Raw genomic sequence first — 25,391 nt, 5'->3', positions numbered from 1 at the left:
TTGCATTACCTCAATTCAGTAAATTCATAGCCAATTTACAATTACAGTTTGTGGCAATTCGAAAACTAAACTTTAAAAGTTTTAAATCTTGCAAAATGCTTTTGCTTATTCAAGATTCTGCCATCAAATAAGTTCGAGTTATAAAGACTTTGAGTTACTCAGTTGGTTTAACCTGCGATTATAACTTTTAAGGCCACCGATATTAATTCCACAAAGGTTAGGAAAGCTTAAGCTGGGGAAGTTCCGACTGTACATACTTCATAATTAAAACAATTGGTTCTATTTACAAACCAACTTTTTTGGCTAAACATATTATTAAACATAATAAATTTAAAACTCCTTAGATGAAAGCTATAAAACCTATATATAAACATAATAATTAAGTTGAAATAAGATAGTTCTTATGTAACTTTTTTTTATAAATTATCGAGTAAATATTGTAGTGGCCAATAAATATCACCAAATAATTGTTTAATCAATAAATACAAATTTTAGAAAAATACAATTTTTGACTATTTTAAATCATATAAATTTCATTGAAATTAAGAGATTGGAACGCATTTTCTCACTGTGCAAATGAAAGGTGACTGACACAAGGCAAGGTGGACGTCGTCAACGGCTTACCTTTCGAGACGCGTAGCGGCTTTTGTCAGATTCCCAAGGACCAAAAGCCGAATTCCCGAAACCCAAATCCCGAGACCCAAAATCAAAACCAAAACCAAAACCAAAGAACCGGAGAGCCCAATACCGAAAATAAAGTCAAGATAGCAATCGCAGGGATGGAACCCGTGCGGCTCGCACTTTAATCAATCGCAACCGATTTGTCGGCTTAACATGTACAACATGACGTAAACAAAGAGCTGGCAAATGGAAATTGGAGTGGGAAATCGGTTGGCGGGTGGCGGGTGGCAGGATAAATCGGAATAGGAAAAGGCAGAGGCATCGGCATAGACATAGACATAGACATAGGCAACAAAAACACGATTCGGAATCTGAATCTGAATCTGATTCTGATTCTGAAGAGGAAGCCCAGTCTTAAACGGAGGGTGGCCGGCATTAAAGTGAGCAATCGACGAGGATTAGCGTCTGCCTGGGAGTCGTTCGCTGCGGTCGGGCTTAGCGGGTATTGCCTGTAAAGTGGCCTGCTAATAGTTGTTTAGAGCGTGAGAAGATGACGCCGGATGACGGGGACCAGCGGGGCGGGATTACCGGAGGTGTTTTTCTTTTATTTTTTTTTCTTTAGTGTAAAAATGCCGCCAAAAATCAGAGGGACACCAAGTTTGGGATGGGAGATGAAAAATGGGGCTTGTGAAAGGTATCGATTTGGTGGGGGAAAATATTGATTTGTCAACGAAAATATATACAGATCATTTTGTTTAATAAAGTTGAAACTAGACTAGAAAAGTCAAATTGTTCTATCTTAATAAATATTTTTAACAAATATTAAATTCATTTAAAGTGGTTACACTATTATTATTAAATATATTCTTAACCAAATAATAAACCCTATGTCGGTGTACAAAATATAAGATAAACATTGTTGACAGATTTTGTTTTGGAATATATTTACGTCATAATACTAATCAGATTGAAAAATACTTTGTCAGAATTTCATGTAAAAAAAGCAAAACCTACAGAAATAATAATTTTACTTGATTACCAGTCAATTTAAATAACAATATGAATAGAAAACAAAGAAACCATTAAATATTGAAATACTTATTTAATATAAGTATTAAGATTTATTTTTATTTTAAGCAAAATAAAGAATGTTATTTGATAACAAGTATATTTTAATAACAATATGAATAGAAAAAGAAGCCCTTAAAAATAGTTCTTATGTGAATATATTTTGTTAAAATTTTTAGTGATTTCTCGCCCTAAGTTATAATATGATTAGTTTTGTATTTATTTAATTTCTCTTTCTCCGTTCTATCAATATAAAAGATAAAGTAGAGAAACCACTAAATATATAAGGGATTCTTTTGCCAGTCGAGAGATACTAGTTTGTCGGATAAATTGTTAGTTGTGTCCAATGGGATGATAGGATAACAATTTATAATGGCTTAAGTACGATTTATATGCAGCTAATCGGGCGACCAGCATCAGTTGAGGACTTAGGCCGAAATAAGAACCCACCCTTTTGGACAGGGGCGCACGACCCTGGGGGTCCCCCAAGACCGAACCCCTCACAATGGCTCTATTTTATGCGATTTACTTGTTTTGATAAACATTCGACATTTCTGACAGTCAAACGACACCAGGAGATGCCAACCCCTGCCGCTGCCGAAGACAAAAGGGCCAACCAAGGCTGCTTGGTGGAAATAATTTGAAAATTACTCTCCTGTTTCGGATTATTCGGATTTTTATGAAGGTCGCGTGCGGTTTGATCGGCGCTAGATAAGCGCCCCGCCATATAAATCATATAAATCTGCATGCACCCGAGAGTTTACTTTATTGTTTGATAAGTATTTCGATAATAATTCCGGGCCACTGGGACGAGCGCTTAACACCCTCCGCAACAGATTGGAATTGCAATTGGGATTGGATTCGGAATCGGGATCGGGATCGTTGGGTCGCCATCAAATGGAGATTTATGCAGGAGTTAACATCGTTTTATGGGGGACCTCAGTTTTGAATGGAAACGGGGATGGGAATAAAGATGGAGATGGAGTCGGAGATGGAGATGGAAATGGGAATGGGGATCCTTAAATCGGAATCCAAATCAGGCAGCAGCAGTCAGTCACAAGACAAGGCCCGAGTCCGGGGCCACTAATAAGCACTTGGGCCACTGGCGGTGGACAACCGGTGAGCAAATTGGATTACTTCATTTCATTTCTGGTGTCGGCTAACATCAAGCACACGAAGGAGTCATCCATCCATCCAGCCAGTCTCTGCCGCAGTTTAAGCTCCACTGGGGAAAAAGTCATGTACTCATCCAAAAAAGTCTTTAATAAAATTTTGAAACTGGTTTTGATTTACAATCTTGTAAAGGCTCGAAGAAATTTAAACCTTAAGTTAAGTTATAATGGTTGAAAAGTTGTATATATTTTTTTAATAACTTTGGATTATTAAATTATAGTTTTTGCTATTCCATGCTTTACTTCTTCTACTCTATAAGACAAATTACAAATATTTAAATAAAAATTTCATTCTACACTTGCAGATTTTTATTTTACCCAATAATTTACGTCGTTTCATTACAAACAAATTAACAAAAAAAAAGGTGGCAACGTTTCGAGTTTCGGTTGGTAAAATCAAAAACTTCACCATAATACAATGCAAATAAATATGGTAAACAAGTCCTAACTAAAAAATATTAAAAATAAATACAAGCCAAGAGGCAACTGCTATCATTATTATTATTATATTGGTTTTTGTTGGTATCATTATGGTTTTTTGTTTTATCTCACAGATCTTACAGTCTTTCAAGTTAAGACCGCTATATCTTAGATCTTTAAAAATTAAACTACATTTAAAGGTTTATTGGTTAAATAATAATACAAAATAACAAATAATAAATAATACAAAAAATATATAATAGTTTAAATGACACAACCCAAGAGTTATCTTCTTAAATACATATTTTAATGTTTTTTTCTCGTTATAGTAGACTGATTTAAAAATCTTCCAGAGGTTCATGAACCATTCTTTCAGTGCCCATCATGGGTTTCGGTTTTGCAGCCCGAGTAGGAAATAAATAAAAACAAATTTGCAGTCGGACATTTGGTCGATTGATTTCTGCAGCGTCTTCCCTTGGGTTTCTTCTTCGGCCGATTCTTCTGGTCCCTTCTCCCGGTGTCCCGTGTCCCGTGTCCCGTCTGCGGATTCGGTCTTCAAGTTCTGCTGGCTCGGCTCAGTCTGAACTTGCTGTTCGCTTGCAAATTGCCGCATATTTGTTGAGTAATTACGCTTTAACTTGTAATAAAGAAGACAAACAATAAAACGAGGCCCCAGCCGTGATCCCCCCGAAAATGGGCTGCCAGGGGCGGCGAGGGACTGACCGGATGAAAAGGGGGGCGCAGAAGGGGGTTCCAGGGGCGGTGGAGCACATCTGGCGGCGTGTTCTCAATTGAAAAGCGTGAATAACAAACGTGAAGGGGGCGCAAATTGGTTAAAAGAGTCGATGGCGAAGTTGAAGACTGTTCAACTGGATTGGGAGAATTGCGTTTATGCGGCGGTAAAGTTTTGCGATTAATGAGAAAAGGTTCATCAGGTCAAAGAAACAGGTAAACGTTTTTTAAGTTTATAAAAATATTTTATTGAAAATTTATGGCATTACAAAATGTATAAATGATTTCAATAATGTTAGTTTACTTAAAATAATTAACATATTTTGTAAGGCATGTAAGTAACTATAATTAAAATGTATTATTTAATTTTTATTATTTTGTTTATTTAAGTTTACTTTTAATAATGAAATGTTTTAGGTTTTTGAAAATATTTTCATCATTTTTCTAAACATTTTTGTTAACATCAACATTTTTTATTGATTTCAATTGAAGAAAAAAATATTTTTTTAGTCGGTAAAAGACACATAACTTATATGTTAATTAATTTTGGAAAAAAAATGTTTCTAGTTTAGTTCTAAATTGTGAAATATTGTACAATTTAGTTGTTTAACAGATGGGTTTTGCCAGAATTTCGAGAGAACTAAAGGGTGAGGTGCTTATGTTTGAAATTAAAAAGTCAAGATTAAAAATGCATAACATTTTATTAAAGCTCTTGTCGGGCCACATTTATTTCAGCCACTTGGCCATAGTTGAAATCTGTGCACTAATCAGCAGCGAAAGCCACCAAGTCGGGCTTAATTTACGCGAAAACCGCGAAAAATAAAGCACAGGCGAAGGAAACATAAACTGGACGGTTGCGGCAGGAGAAGAAAAGAGTGAGATGGAAGGGGAGCTAGAGGGAGATAGGGCGAGTGCTCCGACTGGCCAAAACCATAAAATGCATTATTATGCTAAATGACTATAAAAATCACGTTTACAATCCATTTATGCCTGGGATAATAACCCATCCCATTCGACTCCATTCCATTGCCCTTCGAAGGGGGTAGGGGGTAGGGGGTAGGGGGAGGGGGGGTGGTGCTGGGTGGTGGGGTGATGGGGTTGTGCTGCAGATGGACGGGATGTTGGCTAAAAACCCTGAAAGGCAGCATTTGTTTACGCCGCGAATAATTGAGTTATCTGATCTCGGTCCTCGAGTTGGACTTGCAGCTAGCCACAAGACACGAAAAGTAACTTGGACTTGGTTCCTGCAAACGAGCTGGTCTCTAGGTCTATGGATAAAAGGGGAAGGGAAAAGGAGAGGAGCAGGGGCGGGGGTTACAAAAGGGGCGGTGTTTTGGACGGCACATTGCATGTTGGCCATTGGCAGCAGGTAGGTGTGGCTGCGGCCTACGTAGCAAATTGTTTGGGGCGCATTAGATGGCAACTTACCTGTGCCTCTGCACTGACAAAAGAAACGGGGTAAACTGAACAACACAATTATCATCAGAGGATTAATTCCATTTTTAGCTAATTTTAAATTGCGAACCCAAAATCAGGAACAAAATTGAGATAAATGTCCAATTACTATTACGAAATTTGTTCGGCACATGATACAATTTAGTTTTATTAACATTTCCTCATATTGGATTTCTAATTGGACTCCTCCATTCGATGATGGCGAGTGTTGGTATTTTTTTCTAAAAAAAATCCATTTGCTTAACTATTTGTTTATTAAGACAGTAAAATAAGAGCCGCGAAAATTATTCAGCTTTGAGGTGTGATTTTAAAAAACGAATAATTTCTGCGTTTAAGTTCTAAGTAAATTTTAGATTTTGGTAATCAGAATTTGTTATTTTTTAATTTTTTTCGATTTGGAAATATTAAAATTGAATATTTAAATTTTTAACTATTTTATTTCGTTATTTTTCAAAATAGTTTTCTATTTTGTAAAAACATGTTTGTATTCATTTTGGATTTATATTGGATTTATTAGTGGTATCTACAGTATTTGTACCAACATATCGATTTTTTGTAGAATAGGTACTCTCAACAAATTTAATTTGTATTTGTCCCAAACACAAAATTTTCCACATTTTAAAGGCTTTTGTAAGTTTTGTAACAACTTCATTCAACAATTTTTTCACTCATCAATGTTTTTTTTAATGCTTTTCAATATGCATTTTTGCACATCTTGTAATATAAGCACATTTTTTCCCTGTGCAATCTTCCCCCAGTCCCTTTCCTTTTTGAAACCGGCGCATTGGTAATGACTTTATTTGGTTGCTGCGTTAATGGGGCGCACTCTGCTTCTACATCTCCATCTCCAACTCCAACTCCATCGCCTGCCTTTCCGTTCCCATCTTCTCTTGTCGGCAGCGCAAATTGAAAGCGCATTTCAAAATTTTTCACACCTGAAAATTATTTTGTCTCGAGATGGTTTTTCCTTTTCCCCGACAGCCAGCGGGGGGGTGACAGGCCAATGGTCTGGTGGACAGGGTATATATAGATATATAGGGTGCGGGGCAAGTGCAGTGAATTTCGATTGCGGAGTTGCAGGCTGCAAAACACTTTTCCCGTAGCGCCGCACTCGAAAACACCAAATAAAAAAGGTGCCGACTGCAATTAATCAAAATTTAATTTCAAAAAGTGACGCTGACGATGAAGCTGACGATGCGGCCAAAAAATTGAATTGAAAAGCGGGTAGCGAGAGAGAGAAAGAAAGAAAGAAAGAGAGAAGGGGCATAAGAAAATGTAATTAATCACAAGACGGTTGGGAAAAATGAAAAGCCGCAGCCAACAAGGCAACAAGGCAACAAAGAGCCGAAGGAAAACAAAAGAGGCGTCAAAAGTCGACCGGCCAGTCCATCAGCAGTCGCTGAGGCGCCCCCCATTTTCGGGGGATCCCCGACCGCCAAACGTTAACCAGATTTCCGTTACAATTTATAGCCCCTCTTTTGGAAAGAAAAATTATATGGTTTTCACATATAACAATCGTTGACAAAGCAGGGCGATCGCATTTGGAACTGATTGCCGATTGTGTTACTCATCCAATGAACATATTCTTTGGCTCCCTGTGGAGAAGATCAGTTTAAATATGTGATTTGTACAATTCACTTTAATAAATTATTAACAGGAAATTTCACATATCTGTTTTTTGTTTGAGTATTGAATAGATTGCTTTGGTTTTCTTTTATACATTTTTTATTTGTTTTCTGGAAACAGCATTAGTAGGTGAAAATGGCTCTGATTTTTGTATTTTTAGATATTCACGATGAGCTTATCAATTCGAATTTAATTGAATTCATTTGACTAACGTTTTTAATTTTTAAAATATTTATATATAAATATATTTGGTTTGTTTTTTTTTTAATATGCTTAACTTATTTTGAGTCTGCTGGCTCCATCTACCTTTCAAGACTTTAAAACAACCCTACATGTAAATACGTAGAAACCATGTAAAATTGCCTGTTATGTCAACTAGTTAAATATGTCAAAAAATTGTGTAAGGTGCATGTAACAGTGTGTAAGTTTACATCTCATTGACATCTTCCCATTATATTTGACTCGATCCAAATAAGTATTAAAAGTATTTAAATAATTTGGAAAGTAATCAATTTTGAAAATACCAAAAATTAAATTTGAATGGTAATTAAGCTGAAAATGTTTTATGTGAATTGTAAAACAAAAAACCCGTAAATAAATCTTGAATTTTTTGATTTCCCAAGAGAAATAAGTTTTTTAATGAAAGAAATAAGTAAACAACTCATGAATTTTTGTCTAACTTTGGTTATAATTTTATTCATTATCTTAACTTGTTCTTGTTTCTTCTTCACTTCCATGCTCCGTACTTCTGCGGTTTATCTTACTGCTTTTGCAGTTGCGTTTTCACATTTCGTTTTTGTTTTTAAACATAAGATTGAGAAATTATTTATAATGTATGTTTGTTATGTGTGTAATTATATATTAAACATGTAGTATAATTTATGTAGCATACAAAAAAAATAGCTAAAAAAAAATAAACAAAAAGGTATCCTTAAGACAGAACCGCGACGGTGTCCATAAGTTTGCATGTTGTGTACAACAAAGATGCCACCCGTCAGTTAGCCAAGGTCTCGGTTCCGGTTCCGGTCTCCTTGCAATCCTCCTCCGATCTCTACCCTTCCTCCCCCATCCGCTCACTGCGGCTTCTGGGTCTTTGGTGGTGCTTGGTGCTGCTGCTGCTGTTGCTGCTGCTGCTGGGTCTCGTACCGCTGGCGCAGGGCGGTCAGGGCGCTCAACAGCCGGCTATTGGCCGCGTCCAGTGCCGCGATCTGCTGGCCCTGCTCCTCGATCACGCGCTGCTTGTGCGACAGCGCCAGCGACATCTTCAGCTGCTCGCGGCGCAGCTCCTCCTCCATGGTGATGAGTCTGCAGGAGGATTGAAAGAAACTTTAATTAAGTTTTCCACTGAAGGACTGGTTCTGCACAATTATTTCAAGTGTTATGTTGCAGAAATTGGTGGTTAATCAAAGCCCCATGGTTGTAAACGGTGCAGTGGCAGCAATTGGTTAATTTTACATATTGTTCTAAATGAAATACTAGCGTATATATTTGACATTTAAAAAAATCATAATCAAGTCAAATAAATAAAATACTAAGGCCCGTGGACCCTTATCCTCACATTTATCTTGACGCAGGTTTTAAACTGATAAATCCATGAAGAGAAGAAAACTAGCCTTGATGTGAAATTTCTATTTTAAATGATTAGGCTTTTAAAATAGACAAATACGCAAATAATAACATATTAAACTATTGTGAACAAATGAACAACAAATGATTATTGCGTTAATGCAAAACACAACGTTTACAAACAGCTTCAAGAACCCATTTCGGCTACATGCTTTTTGGCTTAAATCGAGAGCTATTCCCACCTGTCGATGATGCTGCGCATGGTGGACTCCGACTGCAGGCTGAGATTGTTGGACCCGTTGCTGCCGGCGCTGCCCGCTGGTCGCTGGAGGCCGAACAGCTCGTCACTGGAGTCGCGCAGCTCCGCCTCGTCCCGGTCGAGTGTGTGCCGGAGCGTGTCCAGCGTCTGTTGCAGCAGCTGGATCTCCCCGTTCTGGTCATAGCTCTTGCCCAGTCCCTGTTCCGAACCGGCTCCTCCTCCTCCTCCTCCGCCGCTGCCACTGCCACTGCCGCCACTGCTGCGCAACTGCCTGCGTCGCTTGCCCTCCTGCAGTTGATTGCAGTGTCCTGGATTATAAGGATTATCCTTAGTTAGTTATATTCCAGATAGATAGATAGGTAGCTAGATATATATAAAGAGTCCAACTCACCCTCCGTATCCGTGCTGCTGTCGGAGAGCGTGCGTGCCGAATCCAAACTCAGACGCCTCTGGGCCGCCGAATTGGCCGATCCCACACTGCCCGAAACACTGCCTGCGTACTGCTTCAGTTCCTGCTCCCTATCCCTATCCCTATCCCGTTCCCTTTCCCTTTGCTGCTGATGCTGCTGCAGCTGGAGCTGCTGATGCGGCTGATGCTGTTGATGCTGCTGATGGGCTGCAGCCACACTGGAAGTGGAGAGGCCATATCCGACATTGCCGCTGCTGCCGCCGTAACCACTGCCATAGACATCCTCCCGTTTGAGCGGCCCATTCAGCCGACCGTAGGCGGAGGAGCCAGCGCTCTTGCCCAGATTCGAGGTGGATGCCGCCGAGGCCGAGGTGGAGGAGCTGCTGCCGCCGCTGAGCGAGCGTTGGGCCTCCAGCTTGGTGGACATGCCCGCTCCGGCCGCCGCCGCCGCTGCATAGCTGAAGTAGTTGTCCCCCGACAGCTGTTCATCCGAGGAACTGGGCGTCAGGGTGGCCGCCACCTCCAACGCTCCGCCGCTATTGAGGAACGCCGCCCTGGCGGCCACTAAGCCACCGCCAATGGGTTTCAGGCGGCTACCAAACTGCTGTTGCTGCTGCTGCTGTTGCTGGTGGGGATTAGCTGCAGCCGAAGAACGGGACGAGCCCGTTGGGGGCTGCTGCAGCTGGTAGGAGGGATTCTTGAAGGCCAGCGGCGCATTGTGACTGCCCATCGCGGCCTTCAGCTGGCTCTCCACGGGACTGGAGGACTGCGAGGGCGAGGGATTGGTGGAGATGCTCTGGTAGCCGGAGCTGCAGTGGCTGCTCTTCGCCGACAGCTGCTCCTTGCCGGGCACACCAGCGGGCTTGTGGTGACCACTCTGGTGACCACTCTGGTGACCACTCTGTTGGCCACTCTGGTGAGCACTCTGGCTGTGCAAATGATGGTTAGCCGGCTCCGCTACATCATGCTCCTCGGCATACTTGAACAGATCGTCGAGATCCTCCAGATTCTTGGGCATATTCGAGTTGGGATTGAGGCTGCTGCCACCGCCGCCCCGCACATAGCCAACCGAATGATCGGGTATGCCCAGGTTCAGCTTGTGGTGGCCGCCTCGTGCCGCCCCAGCTGGACCCAAACTGGATTTCATCATGGGCGTGGGTGACTTGCACACAAAGGCACTGCTCGTATCCAGCCCCGATATCTGGATCTGGAACTCGCCGTGCATGTCGTCGTAGCTGCCACTCTGGTTGTTATTGCTGCTCATGTTGCCATTGCCATTGGATTGGATTCCAATACCGTTGCCATTGCCATTGCCATTTCCATTTCCATTCCCGTTGCGTGGCAGTGTCTTGGAGCGAGTGCTGGATGGCGTCGTGTTGGACTCGTAGTCGTTGCCATTGTGCGCCAAATACGGATAGTTCATCCGCTCCATCCGCTCCATGGTGCTGGAGGCACTCGTCTGCGGCGCCGGCGGGCAGTGATGCGCATGTGGATGTGGTTGTGCCTGTGGCTGAGAATGTGGATGCAGCTGCATCTGTTGCTGCGGATGGTGGCCATGCAGCAGATTGCTGATGCTGCCATTAATCGATGAGGATGCCATCGAGGTCTGCGATTGGGCATGCTGCAGGCCACCCGGCGAACTCATATACTGATTGCCGCCGGCAATGGACGTTTGCGAATTGGATAGCAGCTGTAGGGGATGCTGGTGGTGCGGATGCTGTTGTTGTTGCAGTTGCTGCTGCTGTTGCTGCTGTTGTTGCTGCTGCTGCTGCTGCTGCTGCTGCTGCTGGAGAAAACCATTAACCGTGGGATCATTGTAACGAAAGATATTCTTCTCCAGGGAATTCGGCGTGAGTACACCTCGCATTATGCCACGCTCCGCCGACAAGGGTTTGCTAACAATCGCATGCTGCGGCTGGGCCAACTGGCTTTGCTGCGGCAGCAACTGCTCCGGATTGGAGCCCGCATGCGGGGCCGCCGAGCCCGGATTGCGATTCTCCTGATTCTCGCTGGCTATCGAGTGCGTGGAGGAGGCGGATGTGGCCGGCAGATAGCCACCGGGCAGCGCTGTGCCCGAGCCCTGCTCCTTGGCCCGGCTAATCTCGTCCAGAATGTGCTGCAGGGGGTCCAGTTCGTGCTGCCTGGCCTCCGGCAGCTTGGCCAGACTCTCGCTGAGCAGCGTGTGGAGGATGGACAGCTGTTTGCCCTGGTCAATGTAGCCAGCCCAGTCGAGTATCGAATCGGGGGCCGGGTGCTCCGGTCGCGTGGATATTATCTCGAGAAACTGCTGCATCCGGTCGGCCTCCGCTTCGAGGAAATCGTTGAGGAACTCCATGAAGTTCTCCTTGCCCTGAAAGCGGGTGAAGTTGGCCAGCGTTTGCAGCGTCTTGGCCACCAGCGTGAGGTTGCGTGTGGCCCGCGCCGATGGCAGTTCGGTGGTGATGTTGAACAGCGACGGCGACAGGATGGCCGGGCACAGGAAGCGCAGGAAGATGCTCGCCGAGATCAGGTTGTCGGCCATGTCCTGGCGGCCCAGCTGCTGCAAGCGCTCCCGGAACGTGGCAAAGCAATTGCGCAGCTGGGCGGGAAAGTGCTTGTGCGACTCAAAGATGCACTGCCACGCCCCCCGCACAGCGCCGCGCAGGGCGGCCTGCTGACGCTGCAGCGAGCCCGCCGACGAACCGCTCGCCTTCGTGGGATCCACCTCGCAGTCCCGCTCCGATTGAATCAGCTCGTTGATGGGCGCCGACAGGGTGTCCTGCAGATACTGTTCGCCCGTCAGCTTGAGGAATGCCTCCATGCTCTTGGTGGCCAGTGAGTTGCCCCTAAACGTCAGCCTCTGGTCGCCCACGCGCAGCAGGTCGAGGGCCACCACATCGGTGAGGAAGGCGCCGGCCAATCCCTGGGCATGCATCAGCAGCACCAGGGCCTGTCCAATGTCCTCCTTGGCCTTCACCCCAATCACCGGCTCGAGGGTCTCGCACACGCGCTTGTAGTTCTCCTTCAGATAGGCCAAGAAGTTGCCATACACATTGATGGGCAGGATCTCGGTGCTCTGGAACCGGCACTTGATCCTCAGCGTGGGCAGCTGGTCCTTGTCCTTGCCGGAGCCACTTCCGCCGCCGCCCGACGTCCGGCCCAGACTATCGCCCGCCTTTTCGCTCAGTATGGGATGCCAGTGCTCGCAGGGCAGTCTGGAGGTCACGTCGCGCACCGGTATCGTCACCGAGCCCACAAACTGGTACTTGTCCCGCTTCTTCTTCTTGTCCACCTCACGGAACACATTCACATTGATCACATTGATCTCGGGTATGTCGGGGAAGTCGAAGTGCTCGCCCCAAAACAACAGATCCGTCTGCAGCTTCACCGAAGTCCGCCCGTACAGCGTCTTGTCCAGCTGCAGTTCGCAGAAGTATCGCTTCTTTGGCGGCAGATTCTTTGCCTCGTAGACCCACATCTTCAGCGAGTTGTCCGTGCGACGGGTGTGCTCCGCATTCGGGGCGATCGACTTGCGCAGCGAGTAGATCCAGAGGTCACGCTCCTGGCGCGATCCGCACGAGTAGTAACGCTCGCCACGCGGCCCGCCGCGCACCTGGAAACAGTGACGTCGCCCCAAAACGGACTGGTGCACGGGTGCCACGCCCACTGCCCCATTGCAGGAGAGATCTGGAGGGCAGGAAGGATATTGGTTAGCTCTATGGACGCATTGTTGACTCGAAGGCACTCACCTATGGTGGACATGACGGCATGACTGGACAGCAGGCTCTCGTGCGATCGGGATCCCCTCAGTCCGCCCGAACCGCGCTTGGTCCGCTCCAGCTTGGTCACCGACTTGGTCCGCTTCAGGGATTGGATCTGTTGTTAGGCCACACAGAAAGATACAATCGTAAATGATATGATGGTAAATTTAATGGGTAGACGAGCAACGAACAAGAGCTAGATACACAAAAATATTCTCAATAAACCAAAATATATACCTATAGTTTATAGGATATTTTTATGAGCTACAATCATTTGATATTAATTGCAATGCACATTTTTAATCGATTTCATTAGATTATACGAATAACAAACTAGGTTTAAACAAATATACAAAAATATAATATGAATGAAAAAAATTCTTCTTCCGAAAAAAAAAAACACTTTAGTTTGTATTAGGCAAAAAATAACTGTTTAACAAAGATTTTCCAAAAAAATAAACTTTATATAGTTTATAGGATCGGAGAAATCGATATTTTTATAAGTACCAATTATCTGATAAAACTGATATATTAATTATATGAGCTTATATAAATAAAAAAAAAAAATAAAAAAAAATACAAAAAAAACAGAAAAACAAATAAAAAATGAGAAGCAAAAACTACTTCTGAAAAAAAAAAAAATTATTTATAAGGCAGCAAAGCACTGAGATATAAGCAAATATTTACGAAAATCGGACCACAGTTCTTATACCCATCAAATTGAATAAACATCGTTAACATATAAAAATAACACGATATGCAAGCAAAAATCGAACTACAAATAAAACTTACTTTTTGGAAAAGAAGTTGGTGAATCGCGAGGTGGCATTGTGCTCCGTCTGGTGTTGTTTGCTGCCCAAAATGGGCGTGGTGGGGGCGGATCCACGGCGGCACGCCTTCTCATAGGAAGTATCTGCAAAGAGGGAAACCAAGGATGTTCTCGTTAGAAGGGATTATCTCACAAGTGCCATAACAACGGGCATCTCGTATTTCTCATCTCAAATACATTTCATTGACCTCCTTTTCAGGTGATTCAAGCAAATATTTTAATCCCTAAATGATGAATTCCCTGCTCCGTTTCCGCCTCGTTCTCATCTTCCCCCGCACATTCTTCTGGACTCCCGGACAACAGAAACAGACACAACACTTTGCCATAAATCGGTTTCAGTTTTTGTTCTTTTTTTCGGACGACTTAAAACTGGTTTTAGCCTGTCGAACAAAAGAAAAGGAGCAGCTGCTGCTCAAATGAATTTATCCCAGCTCCGCAGAGCCATCAACATCGCCGCATCACCTGCCGCAAAAAAAAAATAAGTAAAACAACATAACAACAGCCGGAGCAGCCAGAAGACATGGAAAATTAGGCAGCGGCAGCGGCATCGGCATCGGCAGGTAACCATGATTCATCATGTGCCCCATTACCGTGGCAAGATGCTCAGCGAGTACACTCAACAAAGAAAATAGAACAAAATGACGTCAATCAGTGTACACAAGGTGGTCAAAATGCAAGTTACCTAGATATGTTTTCTAAATAACAAATTATCCAATTTATCTGTTATTTAACCATCAAACATGATGTTTATTAATGTCTGTTTTTAAGTTTAATAATAAAGTGGCAAGTGGCAACAGCAGGCAAATAAATAAGAATGTATTTTTAATCATGTAAAGCAGCAGTCAAATAAATATTGTTTAACTTGGTATTGTAAAGAGACATAATTTTGAAAATAAATAAATAATTCTCTTGAATGAAATTATTTTATTAAGATTTCTTTTAACTAACTAACTAAGTGATCCTTTGTAAATGCTTAACCGTTTTATTTAATTTAATTTAATCAATTTGAAAACAGTTTAGCAGCCTTCTAAATTGAATGAATAAATTCATAATTTTTGCCACTAAATTGTAAATGAAAATTTGCAAACTTCCTAAAGAAACAATCGGAAAAGTGTCCTTTAAAACCGCATTTTCCCCAGTGCAATCGTAGTTGAAGCTGCGTTGAAGTTTGGATACCAAAAACCAGTTAGTGCCTGGGCATCTTCATCTACCTTCTCCTCTTTACAAAGCCGCCCGCACAGCCAAGAAAATAAAGAACGAGCTCAGAAACAAAGCGACCTTGTCGAAGGCAGGCCACCTACAAAGTTAGCCATGAAAACACAAGGGGGGAGAGTGTGGAGAGGTGGAGCCCGTGGACGTGGCCATATCCCATTCTGAGTCATCAGGGATGAAGAGCAAACATCATTTTTATCTGATGGCATGCAAAAGAGGCATCGGGAATACGGACATTTCCATGTTTTATGGGCTACTCCGCCCGCCCATCGGTTATTCTTTATTTTGTGCTGTCCAAAGGGGCTCCCTTCCGCATTTCCAGGTTGATTCATTTCAATGGCCACCAGATGCAAACAACCCGCTTTGTCATTCATTCAAAAATTCAACAAATATACATATGGGGGAGACCAAAGGCAAAACCAAAGAAATTGTGTCATGTTTGGCATGGTGGTGCGTGGCATTTAAACACACACACAACTTCTATTAAAAATTCCAAAAAAAAAAAAAAAAAAGCGGGCAAAAATAAAAAATTATGAAATATTCCTATATAAGATCAAAACTCGTTGATGAGCAACTGTATCATCATCTTAATCTTACCGCCTGGCGTGCAAAACAAACAGCCAAAGCGAAAAAGCATCAAATCCAAAGCGATAAAGTATATATAAAAAATAAGAAGGTGAGTCGAAAATGGCGCATTTATACCGTTTTTGTAGAAGGTAAAGGTGGGTGTTCCACGCCCCCAGATTAGCGCCAAATCTAGAATAGGCACGCAAATCGGACCAGCAGATAGGTAACCATCACAAAATAGTAGCAAAAAAGCACACACCCTATAAAAAAAAAACATGGAAAAGAGATGTTATCTGAACCTTTTCAACTAATTATAAACAATTCTTCTCATACTTTCCATAAAAATCTAGGCCAACTTTGGCTTATCATATTTCTGTAGAAACAAGCTGCAATTACTCGAACATTTCTGCTTCATTAGGAAAGTAATTATTATGTTTTACTGCTCACAAGTTCCTCATAGGGATTGCAATGGGTTTGAATTGATGTTTAAAAGACCACTCATAAATATGTAACCCAGGGTTCAACAACTGATAAAGTCTCGATTGAATGATATACAACAGAGATTGTCTGTGTTTCCGTGCTTCAATAAAACCAAATGATGGAAATTACCATTTTTGGGGAAAATAGGTGGGCTAATCGCATATATAGCGCTATGAAGTCAGCAGAGATCAGATTGGGGCCTATACCTATTACACTTCATCTTGGAGTGTGTAATAATTTTTTTGGCCAGATGACCGGACCTCCGAGACCGCGAGATCATGATCGTGTTGCGATGTGATGATGCTGAAATGCTGCTGACTACACACGGGGAGATAAATTGCTCATCGCCTGAGTCACAGTCACTTCCAGTCACAATTCTTTGGTTTTTTCGGGGTTTTAAGACAACGTGCAATTAAAACGGATTAAAGACGGTGGCACAGAGACGGGCTCGCTTTCACTGACCACCACCGAACCAAAATGGAGATCGATCGAATCGGATCGACTTGGATCGGCTTGGATCGGCTTGGATCGTAGCTACCTTAGGCCCCTTGGGCAGATGCTAACTGTGCGATAAGGTCAGCGCTCAATTATCAGCGCGTTAAGTAAACCAAAGCCAATACCAATACCAATACCAATACCAAAACCAAACGAAGAGTAAAGTGGAAAGTGGAAAATGCGTACAGTGATCACTCACTATCTCACGATCCGTCAGTGGAGCCCTGATAAATGGAACTAGCCAGCGATCGTGGCAGATAAATGGCCCCTGTATCTTTATCTTCTCTTTGTTTTTTTTTTTTTTTGTCCTCTCCGCTTTAATTCTCGAAAATGTCAACAGTTCTCGGTTGAGTGATATGTGTGATATATGATATGATCTATGGGCCCACGGCCCACAAGTCACTCTTCTCCGCTCAGATAAGGCTACGATCAATAAAGTGAAATCATATTTGAGTTTCGTGCGTCCTCAAAAACATAAATATTCCTATCTGCCTTGTCTATTTCATTTTATTTCCATCGTCGCGGGTCCGCTTTATCGACGAAAAATATAAAACCGCCTTGGGTTAAGTCGTTAGTTACGAAAGCGTTTGCGCCTTATCACATTACAAATAAAATGCAACTACAACTGCAACTGCACTGAGCGAATGCAGCGGCAAACAACAGCAAACCGACTGCGTCACAGTCCCCACTATCTGCATGTTTGCTGGCCACTCGTCATCGACTCCAAGTACAAGTACTATTTTTAGAAAATGTACCTAAGTTAAATGCATTTTTTCAATCATGGGTCAGTGTATTTGGGCTATATTTAATGGGAATTTACTCAATGAATTTCTAATTAAAAAAGGGGAATAAATTTTACCAAACCACATTATGTTGTTCTTTTTAAATGTCAATTATTGGCAAATCAGGTTTTTTGTTTGAATGTATAAATTTCTAACAGCAAATATAGAGTTTTGAAACGTAATAAGAAGCTAAAAGGCAAAATAAAACATTAAAGCGTTACAAATTACATGACAAAGTTATTTGCCCAAGTGTTTTGACACGAAGTAATAATTTAAGATGATTTAACATAATTGCAAGTACTTAAGATTGAAAAAAAAACTCAATTTGTTTGTTCATTTTCTTAAACTACCAGACAATTGACAGCAATTATTTGCAGTGCATCAGCGAAAAATGGCAGCAACAATTTGAGTTTTAAAATAAAGCGGTTCGTTTGTTTGGCATTCTCAGTCTCCTCTCTCTTTCGCTCTCTTCTCGCTTCACAAAAAAAAACTGGTTTCTTGTGCGGGTGTGTGTGAATCATAATAAAATAACAACAGTCCAGAAAAAAGCAACGAAATTGAAATTGTTGCCAGAGAGTGGAAGGAAAAAATGGAAAATGGAAAAAAAAAAAAAGAAAGAAAGAAACGACGCCGCACAGTGGGACCATCATTTAAATGATCACAAATCGAATTGGCCACACTTCTTCGGCGGTGTTAATGCGAATCGATCGGGTATTTAACGGTACCGTCGTGCGCCTCTCTCTCTGTCTCGCTCTGTCTCTCTCTCTTTCGAACTCATTGAAATGCAATGAGCTTCGCGGCGTTCCAAGTATAGAAAACTGATTCCGATTCAATGACCAGCACATCGGGTATAACTCAAGAGTTCGTCAATAGTTGGTAGAAACACCAATGGCGTTCCTGGAATACGAAATCAGAGTGCAAGAGGATGCCCACATGGCACATAGATACACTCATACACACTCCGTCCAATCACTTTCGGATCGGTTTATTTGGGTTCTACACCGTGAGAAAACAAGGTCAAGGATCACAAAGAGCAAATTTTAAAGTGATGGTCAGTTAGGTAGTGTTATACATTGTTGAATAATATTTTTAATATTTTATTTAAAAAAAGGCCATAAAGCAATTTAACTTTATTAAAAAATTCTAGATAGATAAACAACGATTTCGATTAATATTTTGTGTTAATGACAATTTTTGCCATCCCTTTTTTTATCAAGAAAAAGGCAAATCGATGTTATCTAAAATTGTAAATAATAAATTAGAGTATAAACATTTAAAGTAGTTTATGATTTGACAGTGTTGCCTTTTAAGATTTACCAGTTGTCGTTTATTTGATTGTAAAATAGAAAAAAACTTATCAAAATCACGATATAGAATACCACATTAACCAGTCCAATATCTGATCTGTAATATGATATCATAAAATATTCTTTATTTTGTGTGTACTTCTATGAAGCCCATGGTGCGACGCTCCACTGCCTGCCAGGGCCATCAAATTGAGCTACAATTGAGCCTCACAATTGGGCTACGTTCCAAAAGAATACATATACTTCGATGTACACGTACATAATTATATATATATAGTCGTCGTCGGGTATGCCGGTGGTTGGGGGAGGGTTCACCTCCGATCGTGTGTAAATAAAGTAGCTGGCTTGATGATGGCAAACGTCGCAAAAGAAACGCACAGGAAGGCTTAATAAGAGCCGCCAGAAAGTGTGAAGAACGAACGAATAGGGAAGGGGGAGTTGCACAGCTGCGGTCATAATAATAGCCCTTAAAACATCTGCCCATAAAATAATGTTCCCATTATAAAAGTTGTAGTTTACAATGTATTACATTGTGTCGAGGAGTTTAATAATAGCCATTATCATTTTAAAATGACTATTCATTAATTTGAGTTAACTCAAGTTGATAGAAATTTGACCATTAAACAAAAAAAAATTAACTAAATTAGAAGAAGATGTAGGCATTTGAATTCACCTGTTAGTCACAATCGATTTAGCAAGTTTAAATGGAAGATTTAAGAGATTGATGATATTGATATGATATTGATACAATATTGTTTAAAATCTTCATTAAATGTTTTTCGAGTGTTAAATAGATTCTTTATTAGATTTTATTCCTTTTTTGAGGTATTCAGATAAGACCCATAAAAACCCGCATTAGAATGCTAATGGATTATGTAATAGATCTTAAATATTTTGTAAGGTATTCAGATATACAAAGAACGAGAAAAATAAATGTCCTATAGACCTACAAGTTTGACCCATACTGTCTTCAAGGGGCGGGGGGCTGGGTCTTATCTAATCGTGACCCTGTGCAGATAGGGGAATACCAAATGCGATCGCCGCTGTTCGATACAAACCAGCCATTGTACGGCCAAACGGGGATCGTTCGATCGAATCGAATCGAATTGAATGCAATGGAATGGAGTGGAATCGCAAAAGGGGTTGTTTTTCGGTTGTTTGCCACAGGAAATACTTGGTACTCATGCGCAGAGACAAAGACACAGACAAACCAACAGACAAAGACACTGACAAAGACAACGAATTTGTTGGTGGGATCGACCTACCGGAATGATGTCCCGCATCGTCCTCCGCCGTTGCCGTTGCCTCATTCTCAGTGGCCACCGAGAGATCCGCTCCAGCTGCCGATGCCGATGCCGAGGTCATGTGTATGGCCAGATCCCTGATCTTGAAACGCTCGCAGATCAGTTCCTCGCAGTGATCGGCCTGAAAATAGCAGTTCAGTTCGTCCAAACTCAATGGGCAGACGTCGTAGGGCTGGTAGAAATGTTTGCCCCAACTGCCGTTGTTGCTGGAACTATCCCCAGCACAGCTGGTGGACAATGATCCCTGCATGGCTGCCTGATGGTTAAGTGAGTGTCCACCAGATCCGCTACCCGATCCTAAGCCACCTGCTTGGTTCGGTTTCAATAGGGAATTACTGCGGGCCACTTTGGTGGAGTGGGCGCGTCGTATAAAACTAAGCGACTTCTTGGGCGGCGAGCAGATCACCGAGGTATTCGGGGGCGTGGCTCCTGCTATATCCGTTGAAAGTTTGGGCGTTGACTTGAGTAGAAATAGGTTTTTGGGCGGAAAACTGTGCGTTAGGATGGACGTGGCCGAGCAGCTGTTCTGCAATTTATAGGGGGAGGAGGATACCGCTATCTGACTGGCGGTACTGCCGCCAAACAGCTGACGCTGTTTTTCCTGCAGCTTTTCCTGCTTCGCCTGCTGTTTTTTCCCGCTTCTTTTCGAGCTCATCCAGAGCGGCTGCCTCGCGTAAAACAACTGAGGGCGATAAGTTTTGCGGCAGGGTCTTCGATTTGGCACGGAGCGTAATCAGCGTGGTGGTCGTCGTGGTAGTCGTTCCCATGGATGAGGTATTATTATTATTGTTGTTATTAGTCGCCGTATTTGTGGCCAAACCTCGTTCAACCGAGGGCAGCGGTACGGCCAGTATATTGGTACGCGATCGCGACTTCATCAGCTTTATGGGTGTCGAGGTGTTCGTCTGCATGCGACTGATCTCTGAATCATCGTCGTAATCCTGTGCTTCTTGCCCGGATAATGCCTGCTGTTTGGGCGGCGGGGGCGTGGCCAGGACTATATCGTTGTCCTCATTGAAATGAGTCCTAGGCGCAGTCGAAAGACTAGGTATGGTACTGCTACCTATCGAGGACTGCTCCCCATCGCTGCCATTCAAACTGATCACGTTCAGGACTATGCCATATCTTTTCAATTTCGACGGGGAGGCGGCGGCATTGTTATTCCCAGTGGGCAGGGATTTGAGCAATTGTTCGCGATGCCGCGCCTCCGAGGAGTTTTCCTCGTCCTCATCGGTATCGGAATACTGGGCCGTATTCTCGCTACCACTAATGCTCCAATTGAAACCGCAGGGTGGCGACATTTTCGATGAGGAGGTGTGGGATGTTTTTCGCTCGAAAAGAGCACTAACCTTGGCCACGCCGCTTTTCACGGAGCTGGACTTGCGAAGATTATAGCTTTTGGCCGATTTGGTTTCAGAATTAGTTAGCGAGTTACTGTTGCTGCTCAGGCTAGTGTTGCTGGAGGATTTTTGGACCAGATCCACCAGACCACTTTTCTCCTCTTCGTCTTCGATTACCAAGGGCACATAGAATGTGGAACGGCGTCTTTGGGATTTTTCTTCCGGTGTGGCTAGTATCGGGGTCTCACTGTGTTCAGTGTTTGGTGTATCTGCTATAGTTGTTGTTGTGCTGGTGCTCAACATTTTGTGCAAGTCGTCTATAATTTGTATTTCGCTCAGTGTATTTTAGAGAGCATGGCACACACACACATTTGAAGAGTGAGAAGAGAACATACACACACACACACACACACACACACACACGCAGGTATATCTTGTGTTTGTGTTTGTTGACGCTGCTGCTTCTTCTTTCTCCTTTTCGCTGATGCTTCTTTTTTACTTCATGAATTTTATTTACACTCCCCTTCTTGTTGCTGTTTTCTACTTTTAAAATCTTTTTTTTTTTTTATTTAAGGTTTTTGTTTGAGTGTGTGCGTTTGTCGCTTGGCTTATAAAAATTATGCGCTCAACTGCATTTCCGCGTTTTTTCTCTTTCTTCACGCTTTTGTTTTTGCTGCAACTTATCGCCTTTTCGCATCACATTGTCGCTTGGTTAAGCTTTACTTGTATTACTTTTTGTTGTTGTTTGTTTAGTTTTGGTTTTTAGTTGCAGCATACACACATACACACGCACACATGCAGCGCTGAGAGACTGCAGTAATACACACGAACACGCATTTTTTTCTTGGTGTGCAGGAATGCGTTTTTATTTTTGTTGTTGTTGAAGTTGGGAAAGGGGATAAAACACTTTAACAAAAAAAACAACACTCGCTTTAGCAACAATTAAAAAAAATATCCATTGATATTAATGTAGAGCATAACAAAACAGGGATAACTGGAATATTTTATCCAGCCGAAAACAAAACCGACGCGCTAAGGAATCTAACAATAATAAACGGAGCTATTTTTAGAACGCCGTTCCTTTTGACGTTACTTATTTATTGTATTTTCTTTAAAAAGTACTTCAATTAAATTCGTTTTGTTTTTAATTCATCGGCCGAATATTGCACTGGAAAAATATACCCGTTCCCGAACTTAGCATTTTCGATCGCTAAAAAAAAATGTTGTCCGGGAGCAGCGCAGCAGCGTTCAAACGACGAAACAGTGAAAACGAATTTAACGAGGAAAACAGAATCCGTTTTTGTGGCTCGCTTTGAGTCGAATTCGTAACAGAAATGTTAAAACTAATCGCTTTCCTAACAGAACTGTTAAAGGTTATCGATGTCATCGATCTGAATAATTTGAATACAGATCCCGTTTAGACACATCGATAGTTCGCGATCGGAACCAAGTCAAAGCCAAGTTAAATTAAGCCGAGTTTTCAACCATCGGAGTTTTAATTTTCAGCCACTGGCGCTTAATTTATCGTTTTCAAAAAGAAAATTAAAGATGCAGATTAAGGCCCCGCCTAAGCTGTTGCTTTTTGCGTTATTCTTCTTTTTTTTTTACATTAGATTGTTATAGACAACCGAGAAAAAGTCGGATTTAGAACCGCCTTCTTTAGTTTTTTTTCGATCTCTGCTCAACATTCGGTCTATCGTTCCACTATCGTGCGCAACTATCACCACTAACAACAACAACAATGAAGTACAAGTGGCGGGAAAGGAACCAGTTTTAAATTTTGTTATTTGCAATGAAGATCTGAGGATAAATTTGTTGCTATTGGATGTACCACTTCATATTTTAATAACAAATAGTTTTGTTTGTGAAAAAACAGAGCTTGTTTTTTAAGAGAATGTTAATACTTAATACTTTCCTACCTCAACTGTAATTGGGTGGGTATACATACATACATACATATATAGGAAAGGTGCTAGCTGTGCAGCCGGGCAACGCATAATACAAATTAGACGGAACCCCTTTACCACCCCTACATCTACAACCGTCGTAACGCTTGGTTCCCCCCTCTTGGCCTGTATTTTATTTTATTATTCGTTTTCACTGCGGAAGTGCGTGACTATGGGGTTTTATGTGACACGTTCGCCTCCTCCGCCTCAACGAAAAGGTAGACTTGTTTACGAGCGGCTCTCGAGAGTAACCATTTTCATTTTCATTCCCATTTCCATCGGCATTAGCAAGGGGGCACAATGAACTCTAGGGTAGGGAGTTTTCTGTCTTATATTTTCAACCCTTGACCAGACCAGACGATTATTATATAAGCCACGTCCTGCCTCTCGAAATTCCGTTACTTTCACAGAAATTCCCCTTCCAAATAAATTATGCCACTAAATGCGGAGTTTTGCAAATAAACATCATAATGCTGCATACTTTACGGACCAAATAGAGTTCCTGTCGTGTCAAGTAGACATTAGGTAAGTGACGTGTAGAAACGAGAAAATTACAGTAGGAAAATTGTGTAGATCATTATAAAACGCCTTGATTTATGCAAAGAAATAAAACAAAGATTATAAGTGGAAAAAGCTCCTACCTAATGTACTTGTAAAATTAATAAATCACACGTTAAAGATTAGACTTCGACGTGCGTTCTTTAAACTAAAAATAATATAATAAGAGCATTTGTTAATTAAATGAAAAGGAATTTACGCTTGCAGATTATAGATAACGAGTTTTTGAAAAAAGCCGACAGACAAGTTAATTCCATGTTATTTATAAATATTAATGAAAGGTTTTACGAACTAGAAATCAAGTTACAAGTGGTACAAATGTAGTTACAATTTTTTTTTTGCTTCGGAGTGCGCACATATGAGTTATTTTAGAATCTGATTTCAAATTATACTTTCCTAACTGTATTTCAATTTTAATTAAATTGCAGATCAAATGGGTTTGAAAAGCTAACAAATTCTTTGGATTCTGTCTAATTCTTCAATTATTTTCAAAAGCTTGCCACAAACATTCGACATAAATAACAGATAATTGGAATAGTAATTAAATAAAATTAAATAAATAAATTTGAGTTTGTAAAAATAATTACTAGAAGTAAAGAGACTTGAGTTTTATTACAAGCTGTTTTGTTTTATGAACTTGGATTAAACTTAAAATAAATTGACAAATTCCGGATTATTTTATGATTTTAATTATATTAATTAAAATGAGCTCATGAAAAAGTCTTGAAGCTTGTAAAAATAATAGTCAGAAGTAAAAAATAAGCATATTATTATGAAAATGTTTTAGCAGTCTCTTTATCAATTTGGTTTTAGGTTCTTTATAATTTGTGTATTTGCTTGTCTGGGGTTACACGCTGTGATAGTATTTCCAAGTTTGAAAGATCCCTTTAAAATATACAACGCCAACGGGTATAGAATTTATAATGTACACTTGCTGATAAGTTCAGAACAGATCGCATTGCGCTGAGCCGGCAAAAATGTGAGCATTTGTGGGTTTCTAGGTCTCTCTGGTGCAAATTCTCTCTAAGCGCCACATGGAAATGGGGGAAACAATGTCACGACATTGAGATACGGATGCATGAGTGACTAACAAAAAGGGAATCGATCGAACAATCGGGGGACTTTGTGTTGGTGTTACCTTCATTCAGCACTGAATCGGTTAGCGCCGTATCGAAATGTATGCGAGGCAGTGTCTTCGACTTGTACTCACCTGCAAATGGAAAAAAAGAGGAAAATGGATTAGTTGTGTTAAATGCAAATGTCAGAGTTTAAATACTAGATGTTATGTGTTTCGTGTTTTGTGTTTAGTGTTTTGTTTTGCAAAACTCGACCGACCCATTTACATGGCCTGACCTTTGAGCTTGTTGTGAATTCACTTCAATTAATGCAAAATATGAAATACAGTCGAGTCGAGACGAGATACGAAAGATACAATTGCTAGATGATGGTGACAATGTGGGGCAAGCTCGTAAATTGAGCAATTGTTGTAGGTGACCCAGGAGT

At 41.6% G+C, this 25,391-nt stretch overlaps 3 protein-coding genes across 3 annotated transcripts in view; all 3 read right to left on the bottom strand.

Moving 5' to 3' along the window:
- Positions 1-7,762: 7,762 nt before the first annotated feature.
- On the bottom strand, positions 7,763-13,981 carry LOC128260554 (ras GTPase-activating protein raskol). The gene is made up of 5 exons (XM_052993662.1): positions 13,845-13,981; positions 13,057-13,168; positions 9,311-12,994; positions 8,903-9,227; positions 7,763-8,399 (listed from the first exon to the last, which is right to left on the bottom strand). The coding sequence occupies exons 2-5, from the start codon at positions 13,067-13,069 to the stop codon at positions 8,168-8,170; spliced, it is 4,254 nt and encodes a 1,417-aa protein (XP_052849622.1). The 5' UTR covers positions 13,070-13,168; positions 13,845-13,981; the 3' UTR covers positions 7,763-8,167.
- On the bottom strand, positions 13,122-21,726 carry LOC128260581 (serine-rich adhesin for platelets-like; the record flags this gene model as incomplete). The annotated part of the gene is given in 4 exon segments (XM_052993720.1): positions 13,122-13,183; positions 13,861-13,981; positions 20,006-20,673; positions 20,675-21,726. Coding segments are annotated over 4 exon segments (1,854 nt in total), but the record flags the coding sequence as incomplete, so codon positions are not given.
- Positions 21,684-25,391, bottom strand: part of LOC128260555 (vacuolar protein-sorting-associated protein 36-like) — a 19,145-nt gene continuing 15,437 nt past the window's right edge. The window contains exons 3-4 of the mRNA XM_052993663.1: positions 25,027-25,098; positions 21,684-22,290 (exon numbers count right to left, since the gene is read on the bottom strand). Of these exons, the coding sequence (XP_052849623.1) occupies positions 22,250-22,290; positions 25,027-25,098 (113 nt within the window). The 3' untranslated portion in view covers positions 21,684-22,249. The remainder of the gene's footprint in view (positions 22,291-25,026; positions 25,099-25,391) is intronic.

Source organism: Drosophila gunungcola, assembly GCF_025200985.1.
Source record: "Drosophila gunungcola strain Sukarami chromosome X unlocalized genomic scaffold, Dgunungcola_SK_2 000032F, whole genome shotgun sequence".
Classification (NCBI taxonomy): Eukaryota; Metazoa; Arthropoda; class Insecta; order Diptera; family Drosophilidae; genus Drosophila; species Drosophila gunungcola.
This window is presented reverse-complemented; position numbering and strand designations above follow the sequence as displayed.